This window comes from Lonchura striata, chromosome 1A (genome assembly GCF_050655825.1).
Source record: "Lonchura striata isolate lonStrDom1 chromosome 1A, ASM5065582v1, whole genome shotgun sequence".
NCBI lineage: Eukaryota > Metazoa > Chordata > Aves > Passeriformes > Estrildidae > Lonchura > Lonchura striata.
In genome coordinates this window covers 6613198-6638316 of record NC_140741.1, presented here as the reverse complement: position 1 = coordinate 6638316, position 25119 = coordinate 6613198, and the positions used below count along the sequence as shown (strand labels likewise).

Sequence of the window (25119 nt, the reverse complement as noted above, 5' to 3'; positions counted from 1 at the left end):
TTGTTAGAAGCAATTCATGTTTATTTTCAGCTCAGCAGGGTAGCATGTTCACTCCTTCACAGCTATTTACACAGCAATGTAACACCAGAAGCCGTGCTCTAGTTTTCTCCAGGTACAAATATAAACCACAGAAGAATTTAGGTTAGAAAGGTACTGTGGACATCATCTGATCATTTGCAAAAATAGGCCAGCTTCAAACTTCAGGCTAGCTTTCAGCTTTGGTGCATGTCACCAATGTCACAAAAGAGGGAAATAAACTCAGAACTTGCATGAGCTCACAGATTACAAACTCACCTCTCCCTAGGATTTCAAAACAGCAGTGACAGTGTTCAAGTACCTCTGAAAATGACTGAGCAACTCAGAGGAATCTCTCCTCCCCCTTCGTTTTGAAGACTGTCTGTCACTAGGGGAGGGCTATGAATGTGAACATCACCAGAGTGATCGTGAATGAAGCCAGGAGCAGCACTCAGACCTCCTGTGGCAGCTGCATTCATTCCTTGCAGTGTGGCAGCTGGCACAGGAGCAAGGAGCACAGCTCCTCTCAGAGAAATTTCACAGAAATCAGGCCTTAGCAGAGCTCTCCAAAGACAAGGTCCACAGAGGTCACTGAGCAGATTTCTTACAGATCCATGGGGCAGGGACTTGACAGCTGGAAGCACGGATGGCACCATTCAGCAGAACAGTACAGTTCTGTACAGGGCTGGTGGACTCGACCCTGTGAGAGACAGAGCACACAAGCAGGGCAATACTACAGAGGGATCCCCACTTTGGCAGGGGGAAGAACATCTCACAGCTTTGCAGGGAAGAGACCTGCTGCAGTTAGACTCAGTGAGCTGATCAAGGAGGATCCATCCTGAGACACAGGAGGTCTGGCAGTGAGACTTGTGATGCCTGGAGCTCAATGTGAGGCTTGCAGTTTGCCAGTCTCACACTGGGCTCTCCATTTCCCACCACTAAAGAGCAAAATGTTCTGTCCCACGAGGGACTTTTTGCTGTTCTACTAAAGGCATTTGAGACAGAAAGTATAAAGTATTCCAGTTAAAGTATGCAATTAAAATCATCTGTATGAGTGTGTGAGAGGTGGAAGCCTCTGCTTCATTAAGGTTATCTAATCAAGGTCTCATTCAGGACAAAAGAGCATAATGAGGACAGAATTATGAAACAGAAATCCACAGACACAAACATTCAAGAAATAACAGACAAAACTGCAAAGACCAAAAAGTCTTCAGCTACTAGTTGATGGGCCATCAAAAACCTCCAGGCACAGCATTGGACAGGAGCACCTTGGGCTTTGGAACAGATAAGAAATGTGGGGTGAAAGTAGAGCAGGAAGATTTGAGTACATTCAAGGTGGGCCTTCATGCCTGTGCAAAACTTGCTGAGGAACTTTTAGGGGATGAGGAGAAGCAAGGGATGGGTCTGAGCCTCTGGGAGCAGCTGATGATTGCAAGCACAATCACTGTATCACAGTCCTTTGCTTGCATGTGTGCTGTCTCTGGTGGGACCTACAGACACCAATGTAGCAGCTGTGTCCATTAGTCAGGTCATGGGTTTTGAAGGGTAAAGAAGAAACAGTGTGTGAGAGAGGAAAATTTGGGGCCATTTCTGAATGTGAACACCTACTCCCTTCCTTCCTACAGGGACCTGCTTTTTGAGATTCGGCATTTCAGCTTCCCCAGCTGTGGGTTCTGAGGGCTGAACTCATTACAAAAAAGACTCAGCTGAGGCAGGCAGAAAGAAGCAAGTCCCTCTTGCAGAGTGCCTAAGGGAAAGCCTTGTCTTTGCCAATGCAGGGAGGTGGTGGGTGGGTCCTAGAAGCCTTTTACGCTCTCCCTTCCTCCCAGAGGGAAAGAACTGCCATAACAGTGCCTGGGATTTGCTCCCACTCCATCCTGCCCTTGCCCCTACAAAGGCACCCACCATTTCACTGGTATTACTGATCACCAGGAGATAAGCTCCCTGTGCCCAGCAAGATTCCTGGCTGGAATTCCAGTCCTTCTTCTCCTTGGAGAAGGAGTAACACCTGCCTCTGAAGATCACCCACTGCTCAGGGCAGCAGGGACATGGGCAGCCTGAAAAAGAATCATACACGTCTCTTCCCACTCATAGTCATGCCTAGTTCCTTACAAGTACATTTCACAAATGCGTTCTTTCAGAAAATGATTCTCCCCAGTTACAGTAATGCCAGCCCTGGAGCTTTTCTGAGACTGGTAAAGGATCACAGCCTCTGAAGGAATCTGTGAAGGGCATCCATTTTCCAGATGGAGATAGGTGTGAGAGTAAGTCTTCTTTTAAAGAGAAAAGGTCCATGCTCTTCTTGGACCAATGAGCAGAGCTCTGCTGTGCTCCCTGACAAAGTTCTACATTCAAATGAAGTATTTTCAGTGAAGGAGATTTATTTACCCTTGATAATACAACTATTATTATAAAACCTTGATAATAAAACCATTATTATTATTATTATTACACCCTTGATAATAAAACCATTATTTACCCTTGATAATAAAGCCATAAAAATATTATTCCCAGCAATGTCAAGAAGAGGATGCCTAGAATCACTGCAGTAATCCAGCAGGTACTAGATGAAACAAAAGAACCTAAAAAAAGAAAAAGAACATAAATGTGAGAAAGGTGAAGTTTGCTTAACGGGACCAGCTTTAAAAATACAATTCACATCAAACTGCAGTGTCAGTTTATCTCAAGCCTGCACTCATGTCAGAGTCCAAGAACGTCTGAAAGAGTTTATTTTGATATTCCACACATTGATAATTTAACCTTTAATAGCAAATTCACTTATTTGAAAATGTGATATTTCATGAGATTCTGATTTATCAGAATCAACCACAGCTATGTGTTGGAAGCACAATACAAGAGAAACTAACAGAATGTAGCAATTTCAATAAAGACATGAAGCACAATATAAATGTGATTGTCACTGGCAGAATTTATTAATGCTCACCATTACAGCGCTGGCTAGCACCAGGAAGAAATAAGTATCAGGAGATATATATATATATATATATATATATATATACTGTTCCATGCTCGTTTTGTTAACTTAGAAGGACATTCACACTCTTTTGATTAACTCATGAACAAAAATTTACACAGCCAGCTGATATAATCAGCTGATCCACCCAACTGACACCAATGTTAATAAAAAAAAATCAGTCACTGCATACTTCATCAATACATTGCACTTTCCTTTGAGAGTCCCTCCCTTGAGATTAAGCCCATTATAGGGGCTTATTGATCAGTCACAACTCAGCTTTGCATCTGAAGGGAAATCTAAATACCATGAGTGTTTTGATACAGCACCAACAGAAGTTCCTAGATCACTCTGTTGGAGCTGTAAGTCTTCAAATTTAACCTACATTAAACTGCCCATCCTTCCCAATCTCAAACAGCAGGACAGAAAGAAAAAAATTTAGCATACAAATGCAAATCTCTAATTCAGACACGAAATCTGCTAGACTGCTTATTTACTAATGCATGCATCTTTTCCATTATTAACAGACATTACCTTTGTTCTTTATGTTCTTGTTCCTCTCTGTTCTTTGTCTTTTCTGTTTCTTGGCAGTTCTGTGTTTCACATCCAGAGAGAAGTGTTCCTTTTTATACCCGTCAGATGCTTTTAAGTGTTGCTTTTTAAAATGTTGCTTTACTTGGAATTTAGAAGTCCCATCTGCCACAAAGCCTGGATGTGGATCTGGATTTCCCTGAGGGGCAGATGAGCTTTCCTCTCAGCACTTTGGAATGATTTCTAATGACAGAGCATATTATTAGCAGAAAAGTAATATACATAAGGAATGATGTCATACATCAGCTTTTTGGAATACAAAATGGTTTAAGCAATGACAATAGTTCACAAAGAGGTCGATCTTTTGTGATTAAATTGCTGCTCTGATGGATGCTCCATAAATCATTGTTAGACAGAGAAGCTTGCTTTGACTGGGGGAGCAAAGGTACCTAGCATTCTTCCCGTCATATGAATAAGCAATTTAGGCTTGACCAAGATGAAAAAGGTGAGGAATTAAATTTCCTCAAATAGCAAACAGATAATTCAGCGGGATAATTGACAGATTGCATTTCTCTTTCACTGCAAGCACTGTCAATGAAAGCAGTGCAGGTGCATTTGATCTGTATCAACATCTTTAATTATACCTATTTATTTATTCATATTAACAACACAGCAAAACACAAGAGTTTGAGAATTGGGACAAGAAAATTTAGGGGGGGAGGGGGGTGTGTGGTTACCTTAACTCTCCAGGAGGAAGCTGAAATGTAACAGTAGAACAGGTGGTGCCTGTGTCCTATTCTCCATATGTGACTCTGCAGGGTGGCAAAGCAACTATTACCATCTGACTGAAACAGGGCAACTGTGAGATGAGAAATAATTATTGTGGTGACCCACACACAAAACTTGAATTCTTCCACTCCAGAACAAACCTCTATCATTTCAGACCTCCAGTTCCTGCCATAGTTGCACCAAACTCTGAGCTACTTCTAATGTCACATTCATGGAGCAAGAGAATATATTGGGATGGTTCAATCTGTGGATTCCATTATTAAATCATATGCTTGTATTGCCAGCCCTTTTCCACAACAACAGTTTCACTGTCCAACAGTATCAGCCTTTCCACCTCAACTCTTTGATTTGTGTAGGAAAAAGTTGCTCATTTTTGCTTAAGGCTAGGTCAGGACTTCAGACAGAAAAGAGAAACCACAGTACCTTCAGAACAGGAGACTTCACAAATCATTAATTTTGTTACTTCTGAGAATTATTAAAATCTGAAAATATAATTAGATTAAAATTTGTGTGATTATTTTCACTTTATAGACTACTAGGAACATATATGTTTAATTTTCAAATATATAAATATTTTCTATGTCTTTTCTTAATTTTCCTTTATCTTTTCTTTCTTCTTATACTCCATTTATTTTTAAGAACACATAGAAGAACTGGTCAGGGACATAAAAGTTGGCAGTAATCATGAGATGCTTTTGTTCCTGAAAAGAAGGGGAAAATACAAAACCAAAATCACAATCAAGCCTGGACTTTAAGAGAACAGACTTTATTCTGTCCCAGAGTCTGTATTCACAGGAGAAATCCAGTGTCACAGAGTCCTGTAGAGAAGAGAGGCTCAGGATGGGGCTGGTTTTCAAGGATCAGCTCCACTGAACTCAACAATGGTCTGTCCCTAAAAACCAGGATACAAAACAAAGGTGGCAGCAAACATCTTCAAGAAGACAGGGAACTACAGAACAGTCAGCCTGACATAAGGAACTGACATTATAAAATAAATCTTTACAATAAACCTTTGGCTACTGAAAGGGACTCCTTGGGCTTGGACAAATTGCTCTGCCTTGTGCTGTGTGGCCTGATAAGGTCTAAAGGAGATTTTTCAGACTCCATATCCAGAGATTTCCTCCTCCTCCCTCACTCCATTTTTTGTGGTGTGTGGTTTAAGGGGCTAGCAGGTCCATGCCACCTTCAGGAACAGTCCTGTAGGAATGAGCTGCAGGATGCTGTTGACCCATTTTCATAGAATAATTCTGTGGCTTTTGATATTTCAAACTCATCCAGACAGGGTAGTGATTCAGGGAGCAAAACAAGCTAGTACAGTTATTCCTAGAATCAATTGTGCACACAGCAGAAATCACACAAAGGGTGAACACTGACTGAACAAAGAACTTTAGCCCTGTTTTACAAGTTTGTGGCTCCTTGTGGGCAGATTTTTAACATAAACATCAGACTTCTCCCACTTTCCAGCAAGCTGGATCTAAACTCTGCCCCTACATCCCTGATTTCTTCACTGTGCTGCTGCAGCTGTCTGCATATTCTATTAAAAAAATTAAATAGAGAATGCAGGATTTTATTAAATAACATCAATAAAATCAATAATTCAGTGTAAGAGATTAAGTAATTACATTCATTAAACCTAACTCAAACTAAATGCTCTCCTCCAGTTTGAGAATCTGGAGGACATTTGTTCCAAAAATGCACATTAAAACAAAAACAAAACAAAAACAAAACAAAAAAACAAAAAAAACCACCAAACTTAACTTTGATCACAGACAGTTCAACTTATATCTAGCTCCTCTTTTTTTTTTTTCCCCTCACAAATGGTAAACCACAGTAAATCCACACTTTGAAAAGATAACACTAGCTCGCAGGAAATGCTTTTTCTGAAGACATTAATTTAAACCAGGCAGGAAACATCAGCCTGGATTGAAGACAGGCTGAGGTCAAGAGTTGAGAGCTGCAGCTCAGCTGTGGACATGCTATTGGTGTAATGAAAAAGTAAAAACTGACCACGACCAGGCTCTGGCATAAATATTTAATTGCTCTCATTCTTGTTGCAATGATTCTGGCAGAAAGTTAAGAAAGATTTCTCCAGTGGCAACAGCTCTGCTATAGCCTATCTACATCAAAATATCCTCTTCTTACCCACCCAAGCCTCATCCTTCACCTCCATGTACTGAATTTTGAAGAACTAATCATAGGAAGCTGATCAAATAAAAAATAAAATATTTCTGCAATATGGGAATTGAGCACATCCACTTCATTACAGTCACCCAATCACGGTGCATTTAAATGCAAAAGAGCATAATAAGCTACAGAGACACAAACCTGGTGCACATAAAATAACAGAGGGCGCATTTTCCACATAAGATCAGAAGATAGATGTGAAATTCTGTGCTGTTTTATTTCTGAAACTATTGTCCATGAGAAGGGGAGCAAAATTAAATGAAAAATCAAGACAGGCAATTTGTCTTTTATCCTTTCATAATTTAGCTTGGGTTTAACATCAGCATGAAGAACAATTCCTCTCAGTAATCCTCGTGGATCCCTTCCAACTCAGGGCATTCTATAACTCTGTGATTCTATGAACTAAAATGTCCCTTGCAGAAGTGGGGGCTGTTTATAAAACAAGGCAAGAGGAAAACCCCACTTCACTGCCTCCTTTTATCATAGACAGAAAGACCTGCTAAACCATCCAAAAATAAGAGAGTAACATGAAACTTATGTGAAAAAAAGCCTTTAATGTGTCTTGGACAGTTGGGGGGATGTTGGAGGTTTATTGCTATTTGTTGATGGTGCAGCACCTGCTATAAATAAAATTACAAGCTGTAGGAGGTAGAACATAAACCAATGCACTCTCACATTCTCATGACCAAACCAAAGCCCTCACCAAAAATGCAATTCTGTGAATGCAAAAAAGCAAGAGTACTGCAGTACTTCTCTTCTATGTGGCTGAACCAGAGTCCTTTGCAACATGCCCACTGTAGCACAAAGAAGATTTTGCAGTACAAAGCCTTAAAAAGTTCATGTTGCTCATATGTGGTTTCAGAAAATTCCAAACATGGTGAAGCCAAATCATACCAGAATTTAATATCTGTGCCTCCTGTCTGTTGTCACTTTTTGGACCACTTTTTTCACTCCTCCTGGTCTGGACAGGATTTCCTCATCCTTAGGAGATCTATTGGATCTAATTCAGTCTCTCACTGAAAATGTGCTCAGATGCCTGAAGAAGACAGGCAGAAGAGATAAGCCTTTATGTGCACTGAAAGATAAGCTACATTTAAGAAGAATAGAGGAACAATCCACCAGAAACTAAATAAATTATGCAGATGGTTCTGTCATCTTTGAGAAAATTAAATATAATAATTAAAAGGCAACATTTTTTATGGGAACAAAATATTCTAATTAAACAACTAAAACAAAGTCTATCATTAAAAGCTGAAAAGCCATGATTCTCCACAAAACAACTGAAAAATTTCCACCAAGTCCTCAGTGGGTTCACTAAGGAGAAATGGATGCATGAGTCTACATTGTTCCTAAAATGGAGACTGCTATGTGGAAAAGATTTCTGTATAGGCTACTCAAAAAAGCAGGGAGAGCAGTTAAACTACAGTAATTCCACATGTACAATTACATTTTGCCAGTATAAAATTTATTCTAATTTCAATTCAGTTACTTTCAAACCAACATAAATGAACCAGGGGAAGACAAATCAGAGTAAGAATGCTTACATTCTTAGAATGAATAATGCCACTTTATTGAAAGGAAATTAAATTACATCTTCTCATACAGCAGGAAAATATCTTTCTGTAGGCTAATTCATTAGCAGGGTCTTGTCACAGATTTGCTCACAGGGGAAACCAAAATAGATCTTGTGTTAGAGGCTGTGAGGTGCTCAGCATCTGAATTCCCATGGATTTCCTTTATCAGAGCTTTCACAACAGAAATAAAATATGAGGATTTGTGTAAGGCAGAGCATTGCTTTCTGTCCCCTGAGAACAGTGCTGCATTTGTTACCTTTAGCTCTCAGTTTAACAAGGCTCCCTGTGCATTATTTGTCAGATCTGCAGCAGCACTGGGCATGCTTTCACAGCTCTGGGATTGTATTACCTGCCACACACCCAACTTTCACAGGCAAGACCTTTCTGAATATCCACTCTTCAGTGGGAGGTTTGAACCAATCAAATGTTTTTTTAAATGAATAGTTTATTCACCAAAGATAACTGTGAATTTGACCTAATTTACCAGGTAGCTTTGAAACCATTTTCAAGTGATGGCAAGAGAAGAGGATGTTATTATTTTACCATTTGGAAAAGAAGGTATCTCAATTCTCCAGGTCAGATTTACACCAACTGGTTTATGAAGATCCAGGTGGCAATTAGCCAACACCATGGGAAAAGTCAGAAAGCTGACTGCTTCCTCTTGAATGGACTTTGCAATTTCCCAGTGTATAGTGGTGACTCATGTACTGTATGAACTCATATTACATTTGTTTATGGAAGAAAACATCATTTCCTACAAAACCTAAGTGACATAAAAAGAACAACTATTTCACTCATGTCATTTTGCATTAAAAATAGAAAACTTCTCACCATTGTCTTTGGAAGAAGACCAACGATGGAAACCAGAATGGAAAGAGTCATATTAAGAGGGGGGATAGTGAGTAAACACTGAATCCACTCTTCACACAGAGTGGTAAAATTATTCCTTTAATGTGCATTTAGTCTTTTTTCACAAGGACCTTTAATGCTCAAAGTGCCAAAATAATAAGAGGAAAAAGCCCCTAAGATACTGTCAACTTTAGAAACCACAAACAGAAGTGAGAAAATTTGTTTCACAGACTGACTCTGCTTCTTTTTAAATTAAATCAAAATAGCCACAACTTCCAGTGCCTCTAATTTTTTACGAAGTCTGCATGTCCATTAAAATTAATGATCAAAAAAATTCATGTAAACTTTGGAGTACTCACCTGACCTGCACACTTTCCATGAAGATGTATGACATTTGTGCAACAGCTTCTGCATCCACAGACATGAAGGGTTTAGCTTGGTTTTGTTGCTGGGTAAGGAGGTGTGGGGATTGTTTGTTTGTGGGTTTGTGTGTTTTAATACAGTGCCCATGCTCCCAAGGGAAGCTAAAGTATAAAGCACTAGAGAAATCCCAGAGAATTACTGAATACCACCCCAGCATGTTCCCCAGGACATCTCCTCTAACTGATGCATTTTCCTGGGACAGAAAAGATGGGGGAAAAGTTCCAGAAACCTTATGGTGAGTTGACTCTGGCTGAATGGCAGGTACCCATCCAGCCACTCTATAATTTCCTCTTTTTAGCTGGACAGGGGAGAGAAACTGTAACAAAAGGCACCCAGGTCAAGATAAGGACAGTGAGAGATCATTCACCCATTACTGTTACAGGCAAAACAGACTCAACTTGAGAAAAATTAGTTTACTGCTAATCAAATTAGGAAGTATAATAAGAAGTAAAACCAAATCTTGCAGCACCTTCCTCCACCTCTCCCTTCTTCCCAGGCTCAGCTTCACTCCCAATTTCTCTACCTCTTTTCATCCAGCAGGGAGAATGGGAGTTGTGGTGAGTTCATCTCACATTGTCTCTGCTGCTCCTTCCTCCTCAGGGGGAGGACCCCTCACACGTTTTCCCTGCTCCAGAGTGGAGTCCCTCCACAGGAAAGTGGGTCCTTCAGGAATTTCTCCAACATGAGTTCTTCCCAAGAGTTGTTTTTCATTATGTACAACCCTTCCATGAGGTGCAGTCCTTCTCCAATGAGGGCTCCTCTCTCCACAAATTCTGCCTGGACAGATTTTGCTCCAGCACAGGCTTCTCTTGGAGTCACAGCCTCCTTCAGACATTCCCTTGCTCTGGCGTGGGCTCCTCCAGGGGCTGCAGGTGGATCTCTGCACCCCTCTGGGCTGCATGGACTGCAGGGGCTCAGCCACTGCTCTGTGGGCTGTACCACAGAATCTCAGGGAAATCCCAGCTCTGGAGCAGCTCCTGCCCCTGCTTCTGCCCTGCCCTGGGTGTTTGCAGAGCTGTTCCTCTGTCATTCACACTCTTCTCTTTCGCCTGCTGTGCAGTATCTTTTACACTTTCTTAAATATGTAATCACAGAGGTGCTACCAGTGCTGCTGAAGGGCTCAGCCTTGACCAGCAGCAGGTCCATCATGGAGCTGGGGGAAGCTTCTGGCATCTTCTCATAGGAGTCACCTCTGCAGTCCACCCCATCACCATAACCTTGCCACACAAACCTAACACTCCTTTAACTTTAGTCTTTCATTACATTCTCTACAGCTTCCTAAACACACTTTAGTCCCAAATGACTACTGGCAGAATTATACCAACAGGTTGATTTAGCATAATGATAACAGTTTCTTGTGTCTGGCATGGAGATTTTATAGATGTTTGAAGAACAAAGGGATCCCTTCCAACATACACACCTCATTCTGAGCTTGCAAACTATTTAGAAAGTGAAAACTCTGAGACTTCTTTCTCCTTTACCAAAATATGAAAGGACCCTTCAGAGGATCGTGTATTCCCTCACCAGGCTGTGCACATCAACTCCAGCAACATTAGCATAGAGTTCAGGCACCACTGGCTCAGGCACCTGCAGCACTGTGTGCCCATTGCTGGTCTTCACAGCTGCTTTCAGGGAGCACAAGAGCTGTGCTGGGAAAGGTCGGTGAGCTGCACTCCACTGCCAGCAGGACTTCATGATGCAGTACCTGGAAATCATGAAATGATGAAATTATGTCTTCATGCAAAGAAATGTACCATAGACCTTCCCTGTGGATACTTTGTTCATTTCAGAGAATAGCCTATAACTTAGAGGAGAAAAATCATTCCCCAGCAGTGCTGCACCTTGCAAGGAAGCAGCGGAGCAGCAAAATGCAAGGACACTTAAGCAAACAGAAACAAGTGTCATTTTCAAGAGAAGGAAACAGAAAAAGTGTCATTTTCAAGAGAAGAACAGAAAGGTTTTGGCCACAGAGGTTTTATGCAGCAGAACCCAGTAAGGAGATTGGCAGACACAAATCTCAGCTAACAGGTTAAACTCAGTATAGATCAGACTTTGAAATCTTGTGTAAAACCTCATTTTCTATGTCTAATTTCCATTTAGCTCTGCCAACCCCATGTTCAATTTTCCATAAAGTAAGTGGCTTACATGGCTTGCTGGCAGCTCGAGGGCTGCTTCATAATGTTCTGTTTCTGCAGGTATAATAAGATGTCAGAAGGTGGCACCTCAGGATATGGTGGAGCACCTGGGAGGGCAAAAGGAGCAATGGTAGAAAACTCTATGGCAGTGGTTGCAGAGAGCAGCTTCTGTGCAAGACTGCCTTCTTTCCCTACCAAAATCTGTTTTTTTCCTACCACAAGTCACAATAACAGAAGGTCTAAAAGGAATTGATGAGACTTTGCAAATTGGAAAAAACAGGGTGGTTATTTAAATGGCCCAACTTTACATTCTAAAATTTGAGATTTTGGATCTTGTTAATTTGCTGCTTCCTTATGTATATTTTTTTTTATTAGCATTAAATCTTCTTACCTAGTGTAATCATTTCATACAGTAGAATTCCAAAAGACCATCTGGAAGAAAAGAAAATAAAGCAATGTTGTTTGCTGGCTTAAATACATAAAAACAACTAGGCATGGCCTGCAGATAGGAGAAAGAATGAGCTGTAAAAGTGGAGCATTATGCAGAAACTAAATCTGCCTTCCTGTGAACTTCAGGACATGAAATGATACATAAAGGAGTCAGAGGTAGGTGAACTTCTAGTCCCAAAATGAAGCCATACATGTCTGCCTTGATTGTAGGGGGTTTGCTCAGGAGCCTCTCTGGTGCCTGCCACTTGACAGGCACCTTCCATGCCACTGAGCTGGCACCATATGTGTGAGCTTCGTAGGCCAGGCCCAAACCACAGAGCTTAGCAGTGAAGTTGTGATGAAGAAGGACATTCCTGGCAGCAATGTCACCATGGAACAAATTCTTTTCTTCGAGATAAGCCTGGGAAATTGGAAAAGAAAGAAAACAGGATGATTTTAAAAGCAAATTTAATTGATACAAATTTTCACTGAGTTTATGTTTGTCTTCAACACTGTGGAGTAGGGACATGTGCTCACCAACATAATGTAAGCGTATTTTAACAAAGCCTTTATTCTCAGTGCTTAGACCAAGAAGACTTAAGCCAAAACACAAACTTGTGTTGCAATCAAGCAAGAAAGAAAAAATGCAGCCAACCTGAGCAGACTTACCAGAGCTGCTGCAACCTGCTGTCCAACCTCATATACCTGCCTCTCAGTGAGGTCATAGGGGACACTATCCATTGCCATTACATCCTAGACACAAAATAAGAGACCTTGGTTCAAACAAATGCCACAGCAGTAGGACAGTGGGGAATGTTTCCTTCTAATCTATCTAATCTTTTGCTCCTCCTTTTCACAATTGCTCATAAATGTAGGAGGACGTGGATGGGTGATGCCAAGGGTGTGTTGAGTAAGACAAGTACACTAGAGACAACTGGTGGGCAAATTGACATGTGGGGAAAAAATTTAATGTTAGACAGAAATTGTCAGAATGACAGTGAAGAATGACAATCCAACAGGTGAATGATAGATATAAATTAGAATGATGAGTAGAAAAGCACATTCTAAGATATGAATTTGGTACCTGATATGAGACTAACAGTCCATCTCTCCTACCACCCTGCCTGTAACAGTAAGAGAGAGAGAGATGAGAGAGACAACAAGGTAAGCACATAATGTTCTTCCTGTGCCATTTTATAACCCACAGATACATTCCATTTAAAAACTTCCTGAGATGGTTATGTTTTCAACATGTTCAGTAACCTTTGAAAGGTTACCTTCCATAACTGACCTCATATGAAGTGTCGGTATCCACAGCAGTCAGTGGCAAGACAGTCCATTAGTCAACGCCTCCCTTCATGAAAAATCAGCTCCATTTGTTTGTTTTGAATGTGACACATACTAGCTTTATTTCCTACCCCCTGGACCTTCTGCTGAACAGGACAGGAAGCAATCACTCTGTATTTAGAGTTTCAGATGTAGTGATACAGACTGATGAGCCAAAATTTGACTCATTTTTCAGATGTAGACTGATGGATTTACACTGTAACATCAGAGTTTTGTTTCCGTGTCTTTTGTAACAATGAGTGATAGAATCAGAATATGCTGAGTTGGAAGGGACCCACAAGGACCATTGAGTCCAACTCCTGGCCCTGCACAGGACATCCCAATAATCCCACCCTGTCCCTGACAGTGCTGTCCAAACACTCCTGGAGCTCAGACAGCCTTGGAGCTGTGACCTTTCCCTGGAGTGCCTGTTCAGTGCCCCAGCACCCTCTGGGGGAAGAATATCTTCCTGCTATCCAATCTAAACTTCCCCTGATATTTGGGCTCTTTTTTAGATCCATTTTTAATGGACTGCATATTTTCATATTATGAGACCTCATCCCATCAGATTTTACCACTCCTCAACAATGGGCAGACATGAAGCCATCATTCACATATATGAAACTTCTTCCTGTGCATTATTTCATTTTTAACTATGCTGATTTTCATCTCTTCTTTTTATTTACAAGTCTCTCAATCTTGGAAGATCTTTCTGCAATTCCATTGGGTCTGCCCTTGGATTTACTGGTTGGAATCATTAACAAATATCCTCACACCACTGTCATTCCATTTTTAGGTTATTAATACATGGAATGAACAGCAACGTGTCCTAGATAGCTGACCTACCTTCACTGCAAGTACCAACCTTTCATTCTTATATTCTATTTCCTGTCTTTTACCAATTAGTTATCATCCCATGACCTTGCCCTGTGTTGTAACTGCTCTGCTTTCTTTAAAGCATTTGGAGTGAGATATGATTTAAAACTTTAGAAATTCAGGTGGCTGTATGAATTCATTTTAATTCCAGTGCCTGCAATGCCCTTCAATGGTCTGCCAAGTAGGACCTGAGTAGAACTTCTATGGAGCATGGAAATAGTTTGATTGATATAGAGGGACACATGGAGAGATGAAAAATAATTTATGACTTATGGATAGATATGTACCTAAGGAATTTAAGAAGCTATTTTGTCATCACTTCTTTTGACTCACCTTCCGACACGTCCACAGAAATGTCAGCAGGTCACCGAGAGACACATCTTCTATGATCATATAAAGTGGGAGCTGGTCTACACAACATCCCACCAATTCAACCAGGTTCTCATGATGGCCAAGATTTTGATGGAATTTAATCCTTCCCAAGAAATCCTTTACTTTCTGGGGACTAGCTGGGTCTGAAAGAACAAAAAAAAACAAATTAAAAACAAAACAACAACAAATGTAAGCATCAAAGAACAGGTTGACAGCTAAAACCAACATGGTCAGTATCCTTTAATCCTACCTAGACATTCCTACAAGAACATCTTGGACTTCCTATACTGAACATAGCTTGTTCTTGCCCAGTACTGATGGCAATGCTCTGCCCAGCACCATGTCTGGGATACATGGGTACCAAAGTGGATCCTGACCATGGGCTTTACCTTGCAAGGCTTTCAATACCACAGTCTTCGTCTTCCCAGAGCTCCCAGTTTCCAACTGTGCTCTGTAGATGCTCCCATAGGCACCAAGTTTTATCAGCTGCAAGGTGTCTGGTAGGAGTTTCTCTCGTGGTATCTCTAATTCTTTCAGAGTCAAGGATTCAGAATTTAGCAGGCTCTCCACAGATCTCTCACTCAGCTGTATGTAGTGGTTCTCTGTTGAGCAGGGTTCCTGCTGATTCTTTCTCGTCACTAACAAAAGCAAATATATATGATGCATAAAAGCAGACAGATGAACTCTTGCAATAGATGGCAATGCTCATCCTTCCATGCTCTTTCATTTTTGCTCCACAGTGTTTCAGAAGTCAGGGCAAAGTAAGGAACTGTTATTGTATCCTACTTATCCTGGCCCTTGAAGTGGACAAAGAATTTATCTACCACTCTGTTGGATGAAAAGACAGAAATAGTCTAGAAATTCTCCCATATTTAACTACATAACCTTTTATAGATAAAACACATTTGGACTTCATTCCCATGTGCTCAAGCAATAAACATTTTCTTTTATTACCCATTTTTAATTATATCTCTTAATACAGGCTCAAGAGCTGCTTCCCTCTACATATCCAAAATTAGTTCAGAACTGTATTTTTATTTCCACACAGCCACACATGTACCAACAAACCTTTCCCTACCCCCTCATCCTGTTCTACTTAATGTTGTCTCCATAGGAAGAGGGTGACAGCAGCTTGAAATTAAATTTCTGAAATGGCAGTATAGAAAATGGATTAACAAGGTGTAATCTACATCAAAATTACTATCATTCATAATTACCCCAGTAAACCTCTCCTTGCACCAGCCTCCAGGAGCTGTTACATACACTTCACAGCTCTTGTGATGTTACCACAGCATGTTAAACAGCCTGCATGGCATGATGCTTTAGATTTTCTCAGATCCATCTATACTACAGCTTCCACTGCTGCTGCTGCAAAGTGGAGTAAATCAGTGTTCCAAATTTTTCTAATGCTGACTGGATTGCTGAATACCACTCGGGATCCTCATAAATGGTTTTGCCTAACAGCTCAAGCGATGGGGAAATGAAATTGGCTTCTGGCTGTGAAACCAATACTCTTTCCTCTGGTTGAAAAGCATTTTTTTACCTTGGGTTCCAGCTGGCGCCGATTGCGCCTGCTTTGCTCGCAGGCCACGGCAGTGCAGCCAAAGGATCACAGTGAGCACGATGACAAAAGCTCCCACCAGGAGAACTGGGACAATGATCACTTCCGTTTGATATTCACGCACAACTGTCAGCAGAGAAAGAAAATAGAAAACCAAGGAGTAAGCAGCACACTGGTTCTGTATAAGCATGTAAAACAATCCATTTTGGTAACTTTCAACCCCAAAAGTGTGTGTTCCATCCTCTGGAATAGCTGAACGCTGTTAGTGCTGCCACCTTATTTTTCAAAGGTGCTGAGTACTCAAACTCCATGAAATCACTAAGACTCCCACACCTAAGGTCACTTATTTAGATGCTTTAATATGGAGGCCAGGATTTGAAGCCATTTGAAGTCTCATCCACCAGTGAAACAGAAACAGCACTGGCAGCAGGACAGCAGGGAGATGGGACAGGCTGGATATTGCTATGCCACCATGTGCAATTACAGCTCCAGCTCCTTCCAGTAAAATTACACAGAGCATTTTAAAGGAAACTAGGTGTGGTCACCTTTGGAATTTGACTGGAAGACATTGCAATTAACAAGGCTTGTGAAGGTAACTATATTTCTCATGTCCCCAGATTTGGAGGTGGTCAAGACCATTTTTTCGGTTCCCAAAGATGGCAGAAAGTCATGAAATCAAAATCCCACAAAACTGGTCCTTTTGGAAGCTGCAGGGAATCTTTAATAACTGCTGTACACCTCATTCAAAGTAGGAATTCTCTAAAATGGCTGAAATTATGTGAGATTAATCCAGCCACAGAGGCTTCATCCCCATAAACATTTGGAAAGCTCCATCAAATCTTTCTGTGTGGGCTGCGATGCGATGAAGGAGGAGAAAGGGCTTGGCACACTTTTTAGTGAAGCTGGCCTTCCTGCAAGCATATGAAACCTTATTAAAGGAATGTGTGAAACTTACCACATAGCTTGTCATTGCTATTGCACTCCAGCAGCATCCGTGAGAATCTTTTCACATCCCCTGCCATGTTCAGTTACAAGCCAGCAGGCCTCCAATCCCCACTTCCTGCACAAAAATAAAGAATAATTTATTAGGAGAAAGGATGATGATGAAGCAACAAGTGAAGTGAATAGGAACTTTTCTACCCTTTACAATCAGTGGCTGCATGAAGCCGCACGGGGATTTGAAGGTTCAAAGAATGACACAGGACATCCACTATCACATCCTATGGATGATGCACTGCATGACCAGAGAGAATTTAGAGTTAAGCTTGTTCTACAGTGCTCTACAAGCAAATAAGGACCCCTTCTCCTAAAGGCTGGCATATGTACAAAAATCCATAGATATTAACCTAATGATATTTAAAGAACATCTAACACCCCCCCTAGCTAACACATGTTTAGATGCCAGAATGGCTCAGCATTTTATCTTCTGGTCTATTACAAGTGAACAGATCAGCAGCATGCAGAGAAAATGTCATTCTTGACTACAGTCCTTGCCACTACTCCTACTGTTGCTATACAAAGGCAAGGAGAAAAAAAGAGTTGTCATTAGGGCTCTCTGGTACCAACTTCTGAGCACTGCCAAGTCTGTAGGTATTCTGAAGCACAACATCTACAACTCTTCTGCATTTGTAGCTGAAAATCCACAGCCTGTACAAGCATGCACCTTGTTTAGTCACTGCTTCTTATAAACATTGCCAAAATTTAAGACTTAACAGCTTCTCAAACAGTATCATCTAGAACATTTTATAGGAATTGTGACTTTTATCCTGTAAGCACATACTTTGTTGTCAGCTATAAGTTTTAGGCAATTAACCTCAATGGCAAATATAGGGCATTTGATTTTATGGAATTTGGTGACGAAACATTTAACAGTTTGCTCTCATGCTTAAAATTAATGAGTGAAATTATTCTTTACCAGCTGCACAACAGAGGCAGCAGAGAAAGGAAAATGGAATATATCTGGCTTTAAGGTATCACAAAAAAGTCTCTTTCCTTTTTTTTTTTTAATTTAATTTTATTCTTAATGTGCTAGCAGATTTACCTGGTTCCAAGGTTGGCTACACCAGGAATCCAGTCAAAGGAGTAATAACACAACAATAATACCAAGCTTTTCAGGTACACCCTGAAAGCAAGCACACTGAAACAACCCACCTCAGCTCTAACACACACATACACACACACAAATACACAACACCAATCCTGGCTTCCTTCATTCTCAGGTATACACAGACTTCAGGACCATTAGCCAGTAACCACAGTATAATCTAAGTCATGAACAGTCCAAACTTCATCTTAAAACTTGCTAATGGCTTTTTACAGGTGCTTACTAGAAATGCACACTGACATTTACACACCATGCATGCACAGGCACACAAAAGCACACACCTCAATTTGTGCTTACAGAGGGAGCAGCAAAGATCCATGGAAAAAGCTCTGACACAGCAGCCATGTCTACACTGGTCCCTGTCTGTAAAAAAGATTGCTCTCTACCCTTTATGCACCTCCCAGCAGTGATGCCAGTGGGTGGCACTCATGTTTTCCAACCATACTCAGGGCAGAACCATGGGATCCAGGAATGAAAACACTGGCAGTCATTGGCACTTTATTTGCCCTGGCACTCCCATGTGCTGTAGTTGCTTATGGAGGTGTTAGCACTAGAAAAACTTGATTACAGAAGCCCACTTAGACCCTATGTCTCTATCCTCTCACAATACTCAGCAAGCAGAAAAAGAAGTTTTGCTCAGTAAGGTAATTTTGAAGTGCCATTCAATGCCACTTTTCAGGCCAAGACTAAATAAAATCCTGTACTAGGCTGTTTCTGCAGCTTATTTGTCTAACAGTAACATCACTGCGGTTCTTACATTCCTATCCTCACAAGAAGAATGGTAACTTGGAAATCCACAGAACTCATGTTATACATTTAATGTTTTTTGCAATAGGAAACACATGAAATTTATGTGGAACTAACATGTTCATGTGCATACTCAACACAGAGCAGAACTACTGACACTGCTCAACTACTTATATTATTAGATGAAGACATTTTTCCAGTACCAAGACAGGATAAAGGAAACAAAAATATCTTAAAAAGTTCAAAATCTGTACTTCACTGGCATTCTGATTTTCCCTGCCTGTGGATTAACACTGTACCGATATCAGTGCTGTCTAGATCATGTGCACACATACACTGTGTTACTTCATTTTAGAATTTGCATTAGAGAATTTGTGCAATTTTAACTAAATGTCATCTTGTTTATTCCACTGTATTTTTTAATATTCTTTTACACAGACTGAATTCCACTCACTGGAATTCATAGAATCATAAAGGTTGGAAAAGACCCTTAAAATCATCAAGTCCAACAGTCAGCCCAGCACCACCATCACGTTCACCACTAAACCATGCCCTCATGTGCCACGTCCACATTTCCAGGCATGATGACTCCACCAACTTCACTGGGCAGTCTATCCTAATGCTTAATGACTCTCGGCAAAGAAAAATTTCCTGATCTAATATAAACATCCCCTCACACAGCTTGAGGCCGTTTCCTCTTGTCCTGTCCCTGTTCCTGGAGCAGAGCCCGATCCCCCCGGCTGTCCCCTCCTGTCAGGAGCTGTGCAGAGCCAGAAGGTTCCCCCCGATCCTCCTTTGCTCCAGGCTGAGCCCCCCCAGCTCCGTTCCCTTCTCCGGACACGCTCCAGCCCCTCCATGTCTCTCCTGTGCTGCGGCTCCCCAGGTGCCCCGGGCTCCGAGGTGTGGCCCAGCAGTGCCAGCACAGGGACAGTCCCTGCCCTGGCCCTGCTGCCACGCCATGGCTGGCACAGCCCCGGCCCATCGGCCTCCTGCCCCCGGGCACAGCCGGCTCCTGTCCAGCCTGTCCCCAGCGCCCCCAGGGCCTTTCCCGGCTTCCCAGCCCCTCTGCCCAGCCTGGAGCTGCAGGGTTTGGTGTGAGCCAAGGACAGGATCCAAACCTGACCTTGCTGAACCCCACACAACGGCTTGGGCCATGGATCCAGCCTGGCCAGATCCCTCTGCAGAGCCTTCTGACCCTCAACCTGAACCAAAATCCTGATGTCAAAGCTAAATATACAACAAAGACCACAGTACCTAAAAATAGCAGAAGCAGCTGCTCTTAGACAATGGGAAATACAAGGCAAAACCTCAGCAGAAGTTAAACTACAGTCACCTGCACTTGCAAACTGCTCCTAGCAGACTACCTGGTGCACAGCACATGGCACAGCAGCTCCACAGCCTCCATCCTACACCAACACTGTTCCTCTGTGCACATCTGCCAACAGGATGAACACTTGGGGAAAGGTGGCATTTTGTTTCCAGCCATGTTTGCTTGCCAAGCTGTTCAGGAAGCCCAAATACTGAATGTGAATGTAGCTGAGCTGAATTAAGTGTTCATCAATGCCAAAAGAAGGGATTATCCCCTCTCTTTGCTGTCTTCTCATTGCTTGTTTTGCTCTCACTTGTGCAATTTTTCACATGGTAAATTGATTCAAACCACTAACCTAGCAGGAAAAATCCACTGCTCATTTGCCATGGTGATTTTCTGCCATTTTAGTGGCTGGTTTTAGTCAGGGGTGAGTGACTAATTTATCTAAAGCTGCACTGTGAAACCACTCCCTGTGTCAGCCCAGATCCACGAGCACTGTGTGCCAGCAGAAGCCTTACTGTGATTTTTCCAGTCCTCTGTCATTCATTCTCACATGGATACCATCCCCTTAGCAATAGCAGAAGCATTCACATAATGGTAAAGCCCTAAAATAATCAATCCTCTCTGATATTTTATGGCCTTAAAGTTAATCATTAAGTTCAAATTATGTTATTTAAAGTGCCAGGACTAAGACTTAAGAAATCTGAGTGACAAACTTTGTGGTGAAGACTGAAAAGAAATAGAAATATCAAGACTTAAGATGCCTATGGAATATATGGGAACAGACAGCTTGAATACTGCCCACACAGAAACTGCCTGCTGCTTGCTCCTGCCATGTTCAGTAACTTGTCCATATTCACAGCAAATACACATTATACATAAATTTGCCCCTGAATATGTCTAATTTGTGAGCTACCAGCAGGTCCCATCATAAGTACAAACATGTAAATCCTTGTATAATGATTAGCTAAAGGTCTAAAGGAACACCTTATTAATTAAATATGACAAAAATAAAAGCTAAGATTCATCTGGATTGTCATTAGACCCTTTTAAAAGTGCTGCGAGCTGACATGGACTTAATGCAGTTATTTCTCCAGACATCCTGTCCCATGTTAAATGTACATCACTTTATTATAAAAATATTCTTACACTTGTTTTTCATGCACCAATTGTGAGGACTAGCTGTAATGTGACTACAGGCACATAAAGAACAACTGAGTAATTCAGTAACTTTAGTCCAGCACAGTGCCTGACTGATAAAAGACAAATCCATAAACATTATGTCTTCTACTCAATTTTTCGCAGTGAGTGGCAAAACCTTGCTCTCCAGCTTTTCCCGTTACCATTTCACTGCTGCTTTTATTATTTCCCTCCTCTTTTATTTGACCTTTGAACATGGACAACAGTCAAGGCTTTGGCAACTGCTCTGCACAAGCGTGCTGTGCTGGCTGTGCAGCAGGAAGGGAGAGGAGCTACAGGGAATTGCAGGAACCCAAACAGCAAGAAACCACCAGGTGTGGGCAATTGTGGACATTGAATGGGAAAGAAGAGGAAGAAATAAAGCACACTGTAAAACAAACAGTGGAAAATGGATTTTTTCCCCCTGCCATGTCCACCATTTACTAAAAGTAGCATCCAAAACAAATAAAAAACGAGCCAGACAGGTTTCAGCCATGCATTTGTTAGACTGCATATTCTGTCTCTTCTGTCTGCAGGAGACCTTAGTGACTATTTCCAACAGCCTGGTAGACCATGTCATTTTTGCAAGGTTTGACTCCTAGGCCATGGAGTCACCTCATCTCTCACTGCAAGGCACCTGTGTGTTACTAAATAGCATCTTCACCTGGGCTGAATGGGAAATTCTGACCTTCCACACCAGAGTCCCTTCTGTCCTTGTGAATAAGGACTAAAAATAGTATCCTGTGGCTTGCTGTAGCACTGTTTCAGCTATGAAGATTTAGTCATATTACTCACTTTTGAAACAGCTGGTAGCTGTAACACCCTGTAGGAAAACAAAGTGTTTCAAAAATCAGACACAGAAACATAAAATTTTCTCTTGGTCCAAAATTAGAAGCAAGACTTGAATATCAAACCTAGGCTAACTGCTACAGAAGCATATTAAGGAAGTGGAAGAAAATTAGGCTGACCACTTTTGAAGAGTTAGACAAAAGCATAGAGAGCATAGAGAAAACAACAAATAATGAGGCCCATGCTGCTATTTGAGCAGGTGGTTACTTAGAGGAAACTTGGCTCCTTTTCAATATAACAGAAAAAAACAGGCAAAGTTCACAGTCACTACTGCACTGAGAAATGAGTCAGGAGTACTCAGTGCTGCTGTGCTTTTATGCTAGAAATGTTTGTTCTAACTGGCACCATTTCAGTTGAGATATGCAAGTTCGTTCGGTGCTAGGTTATGCTTAAACTCAGATCATCTACAAAAATTAATTTATTTGTGCTGCATAAGAAAATCTAAATACAGAAGTGTGAAACAGTACAGAACCCAAATGAGGATTAAGACAAAGATATTTTTTCTAATGCAGACATGGCCTACCATAGTTTCTGGAAAATTAAGATCTATCTTGGACATTCCCACTAAATTAAGGCCAGCAAAAGTAATTCCTCGCAGGTAATCTGAGGAATGAGTTAAAATAATAAAAAAACCCCAAGGAATACATTAAGCTGAAGCCCTTAATGAGCAGGTTATTAAAAGTCTAGAAGTGAAAACTTTCAACAGTACACTACCACCTATGGCTTCCTTTTTATGACAGCAAAATCATATCCTGCTTTTGAAAATGTCTCCCTGCTGACTGAGCTCTGATTTTGCTGGTAGCTGCCTGTATTAAGCCTGTATCAAACCCCAGCACAAATACACAAATTCTGAAAAACTGTGACAGCAAAAGCTATGAGAGAACATGAGAAGAATGAAGGATTTTTGTTTCAAATAATCATGCATACATATAGCTCTTGTTGTGAAAAACCTACTGTGTGATAAAAATACTGTATGACATCACATTACTGCTTCATTGTTTCAGAAATCCAACATAAATCTGCTTTCATAAATTCACAGCCACCTGAAGCTGTGTAGACAACTTTTGTTTTAGTTTCCCAAGTTCTGGATGTTTCTTGGTAGATTTAACACAGATTTTTGTTGTAATTTAATCAGTAGCTCAAGCACACACAGGTAAACAGGAAAATCTAGATATCTTCACCACTTTGGGTTAGAGATCACTGCATTACAATCAAGCAACAGTGATGGGAGTAAAATGGTAATTACTTCAGCCCCAGGCATGTATTATTTAACTAAAGACTGGTCATATTTATACACACATGCGTAGCATCACCCTCTTTCAGTGAACTGAGACTAATTTTATGCGGAACTTAATTACTTTGTTAATTTCTTCCTCTTTAAAAAATGCCTGTGAGCTATTCCATTTAAATCAGCCAGTGTGTAGAGGACATCCTTCTTTAGTTTTTTTCTCAAACCCCAACACCATTATGATCACAGAAATGGCTGTAAGTAGCTTCACTACCAGCAGTAAACACATGCACATGTGTACATACACACACAGACAGACGTATAGACTTTACAGGACAGCCACTTCCTAATTCAGGTCACATTTATGTTAATAAAAGTCTTCTAAGAAATAAATATTCATGGGCTGATCTTCCAGAAGTGCTTTCTCTCACTTACCTGAATGACACCGCTTCCCCAGCCCTGCGGTCGTCTTTTCCTGACGCTCTCCTCCTGCCGTTTCCCAGTTTGAGGCCACTCCCAGTAACTCCGGTGATTAGCTTGGGAGGGTTGTAATTCTTATTATTCAGTTCCTCCTCACTGATTTTTCTCCTCCAGTCCCGCCCAGCTTCGGCTCTTTGCTGCTCTAGGTCTCCTCAGCTGTGTCCCCAGGGATGTCCAACACGCAGGTGACAGGAAGGCACACACTTGCAGAACGGGTCTGCCTGGCTTCCACACACCAGCTGCTCATGGGCTCACTACAGACAGGCACAGCAAAGGCACCTGCAGTGGGGTCTGAAAGGCACACCAGTACAGATCAAGAGGGACAGGTTATACAATAAATAGAATTCATACACTTCTGCCTAGAGGTTCACGTTTAAAAAGAATGGGCTCTTGGAACAGAAAATCTGTACAAAACCCTGAGGACTCTAGAGGCGGAAAAAGCATTCCATCTGGAACATGGTCTGCAAATGAAGAAAGAGATAAAAGATTAATGGTATCAAAACATGCTACAGCAGAAACACAGGGTTTTTCACATTCTGCCTTGCCCCTTGGTGTCCCTCCTGCTCGGGCTTTCCACGCATTCTGCCAGAACTTTGAAAAGTTTAGCTTTCCCCTGCCTTCTCCTCACACCACTCTGAGCTCCCCAACCACACCAGGACAATACTCCTGAACTTCCCTGTGACCCTTTCAGATTCCTGAGTTCTGTTTATATGAGTCTACAAAAGATTATTTGCTTACCTTACTTCACAGGAGAGGCAGTTGTATTTCAAGAGTAAACAACATGAGAGCTACTTCTTGTCAAGAGACAAACTTAATTTCACACTCATCAACTCAATGCAGGTGGTTTGGGGAAGATACAGCAGATTATATGATCTCTGCCAACTGTTTTAGGCAAAATTCACCTACTCCTGTTAACATTTTATCACTGCATGTAATTATGTTGTTGTGGGGAAAATTTTAGTTGTGGCACATTCAATACCTTTAGGTATCAAAAGATAATAGTTAATTTAAGAGAGGCTTCTCCCTAGCATTATTCTTCCATCTGGCATTAACCCATGTGTGCAAAATGGTAAAAACCAGGAGTGATAAAATCATTGCTCGATCTCTCCACAGACACTGGCAGGAGTGGGCAAAGTAGTATCAATGAAATAGTCCTGTGATATGGATTTTTATCCCTTGAGAAAC

At 41.3% G+C, this 25119-nt stretch overlaps 2 protein-coding genes across 7 annotated transcripts in view; one reads left to right on the top strand and one right to left on the bottom strand.

The window, feature by feature from the left end:
* STYK1 (STY kinase 1) lies at positions 1-24616 on the bottom strand. Of its 6 annotated transcripts, none has more exons than XM_085569366.1 (11): positions 23890-24395; positions 22173-22200; positions 16994-17098; positions 16021-16164; positions 14867-15115; positions 14439-14620; positions 12573-12656; positions 12116-12324; positions 11866-11906; positions 11485-11581; positions 1-11044 (listed from the first exon to the last, which is right to left on the bottom strand). In XM_085569366.1, exons 3-11 carry the CDS (start codon positions 17058-17060, stop codon positions 10840-10842), a joined length of 1278 nt encoding a protein of 425 aa, XP_085425492.1. In that variant the 5' UTR covers positions 17061-17098; positions 22173-22200; positions 23890-24395; the 3' UTR covers positions 1-10839. The 6 variants fall into 6 exon arrangements, 3 of the variants coding, with proteins under 3 accessions (XP_085425492.1, XP_031359518.2, XP_085425493.1); XR_014952048.1 differs by lacking the exon at positions 22173-22200 and having other exon boundaries at positions 2379-2597; positions 3524-11044; XR_014952049.1 differs by lacking the exon at positions 22173-22200 and having other exon boundaries at positions 2379-3763; positions 4258-11044.
* Positions 1-25119, top strand: part of SYCE3 (synaptonemal complex central element protein 3) — a 36403-nt gene that overhangs the window by 4487 nt on the left and 6797 nt on the right. The gene's annotated exons all lie outside the window — the stretch shown is intronic.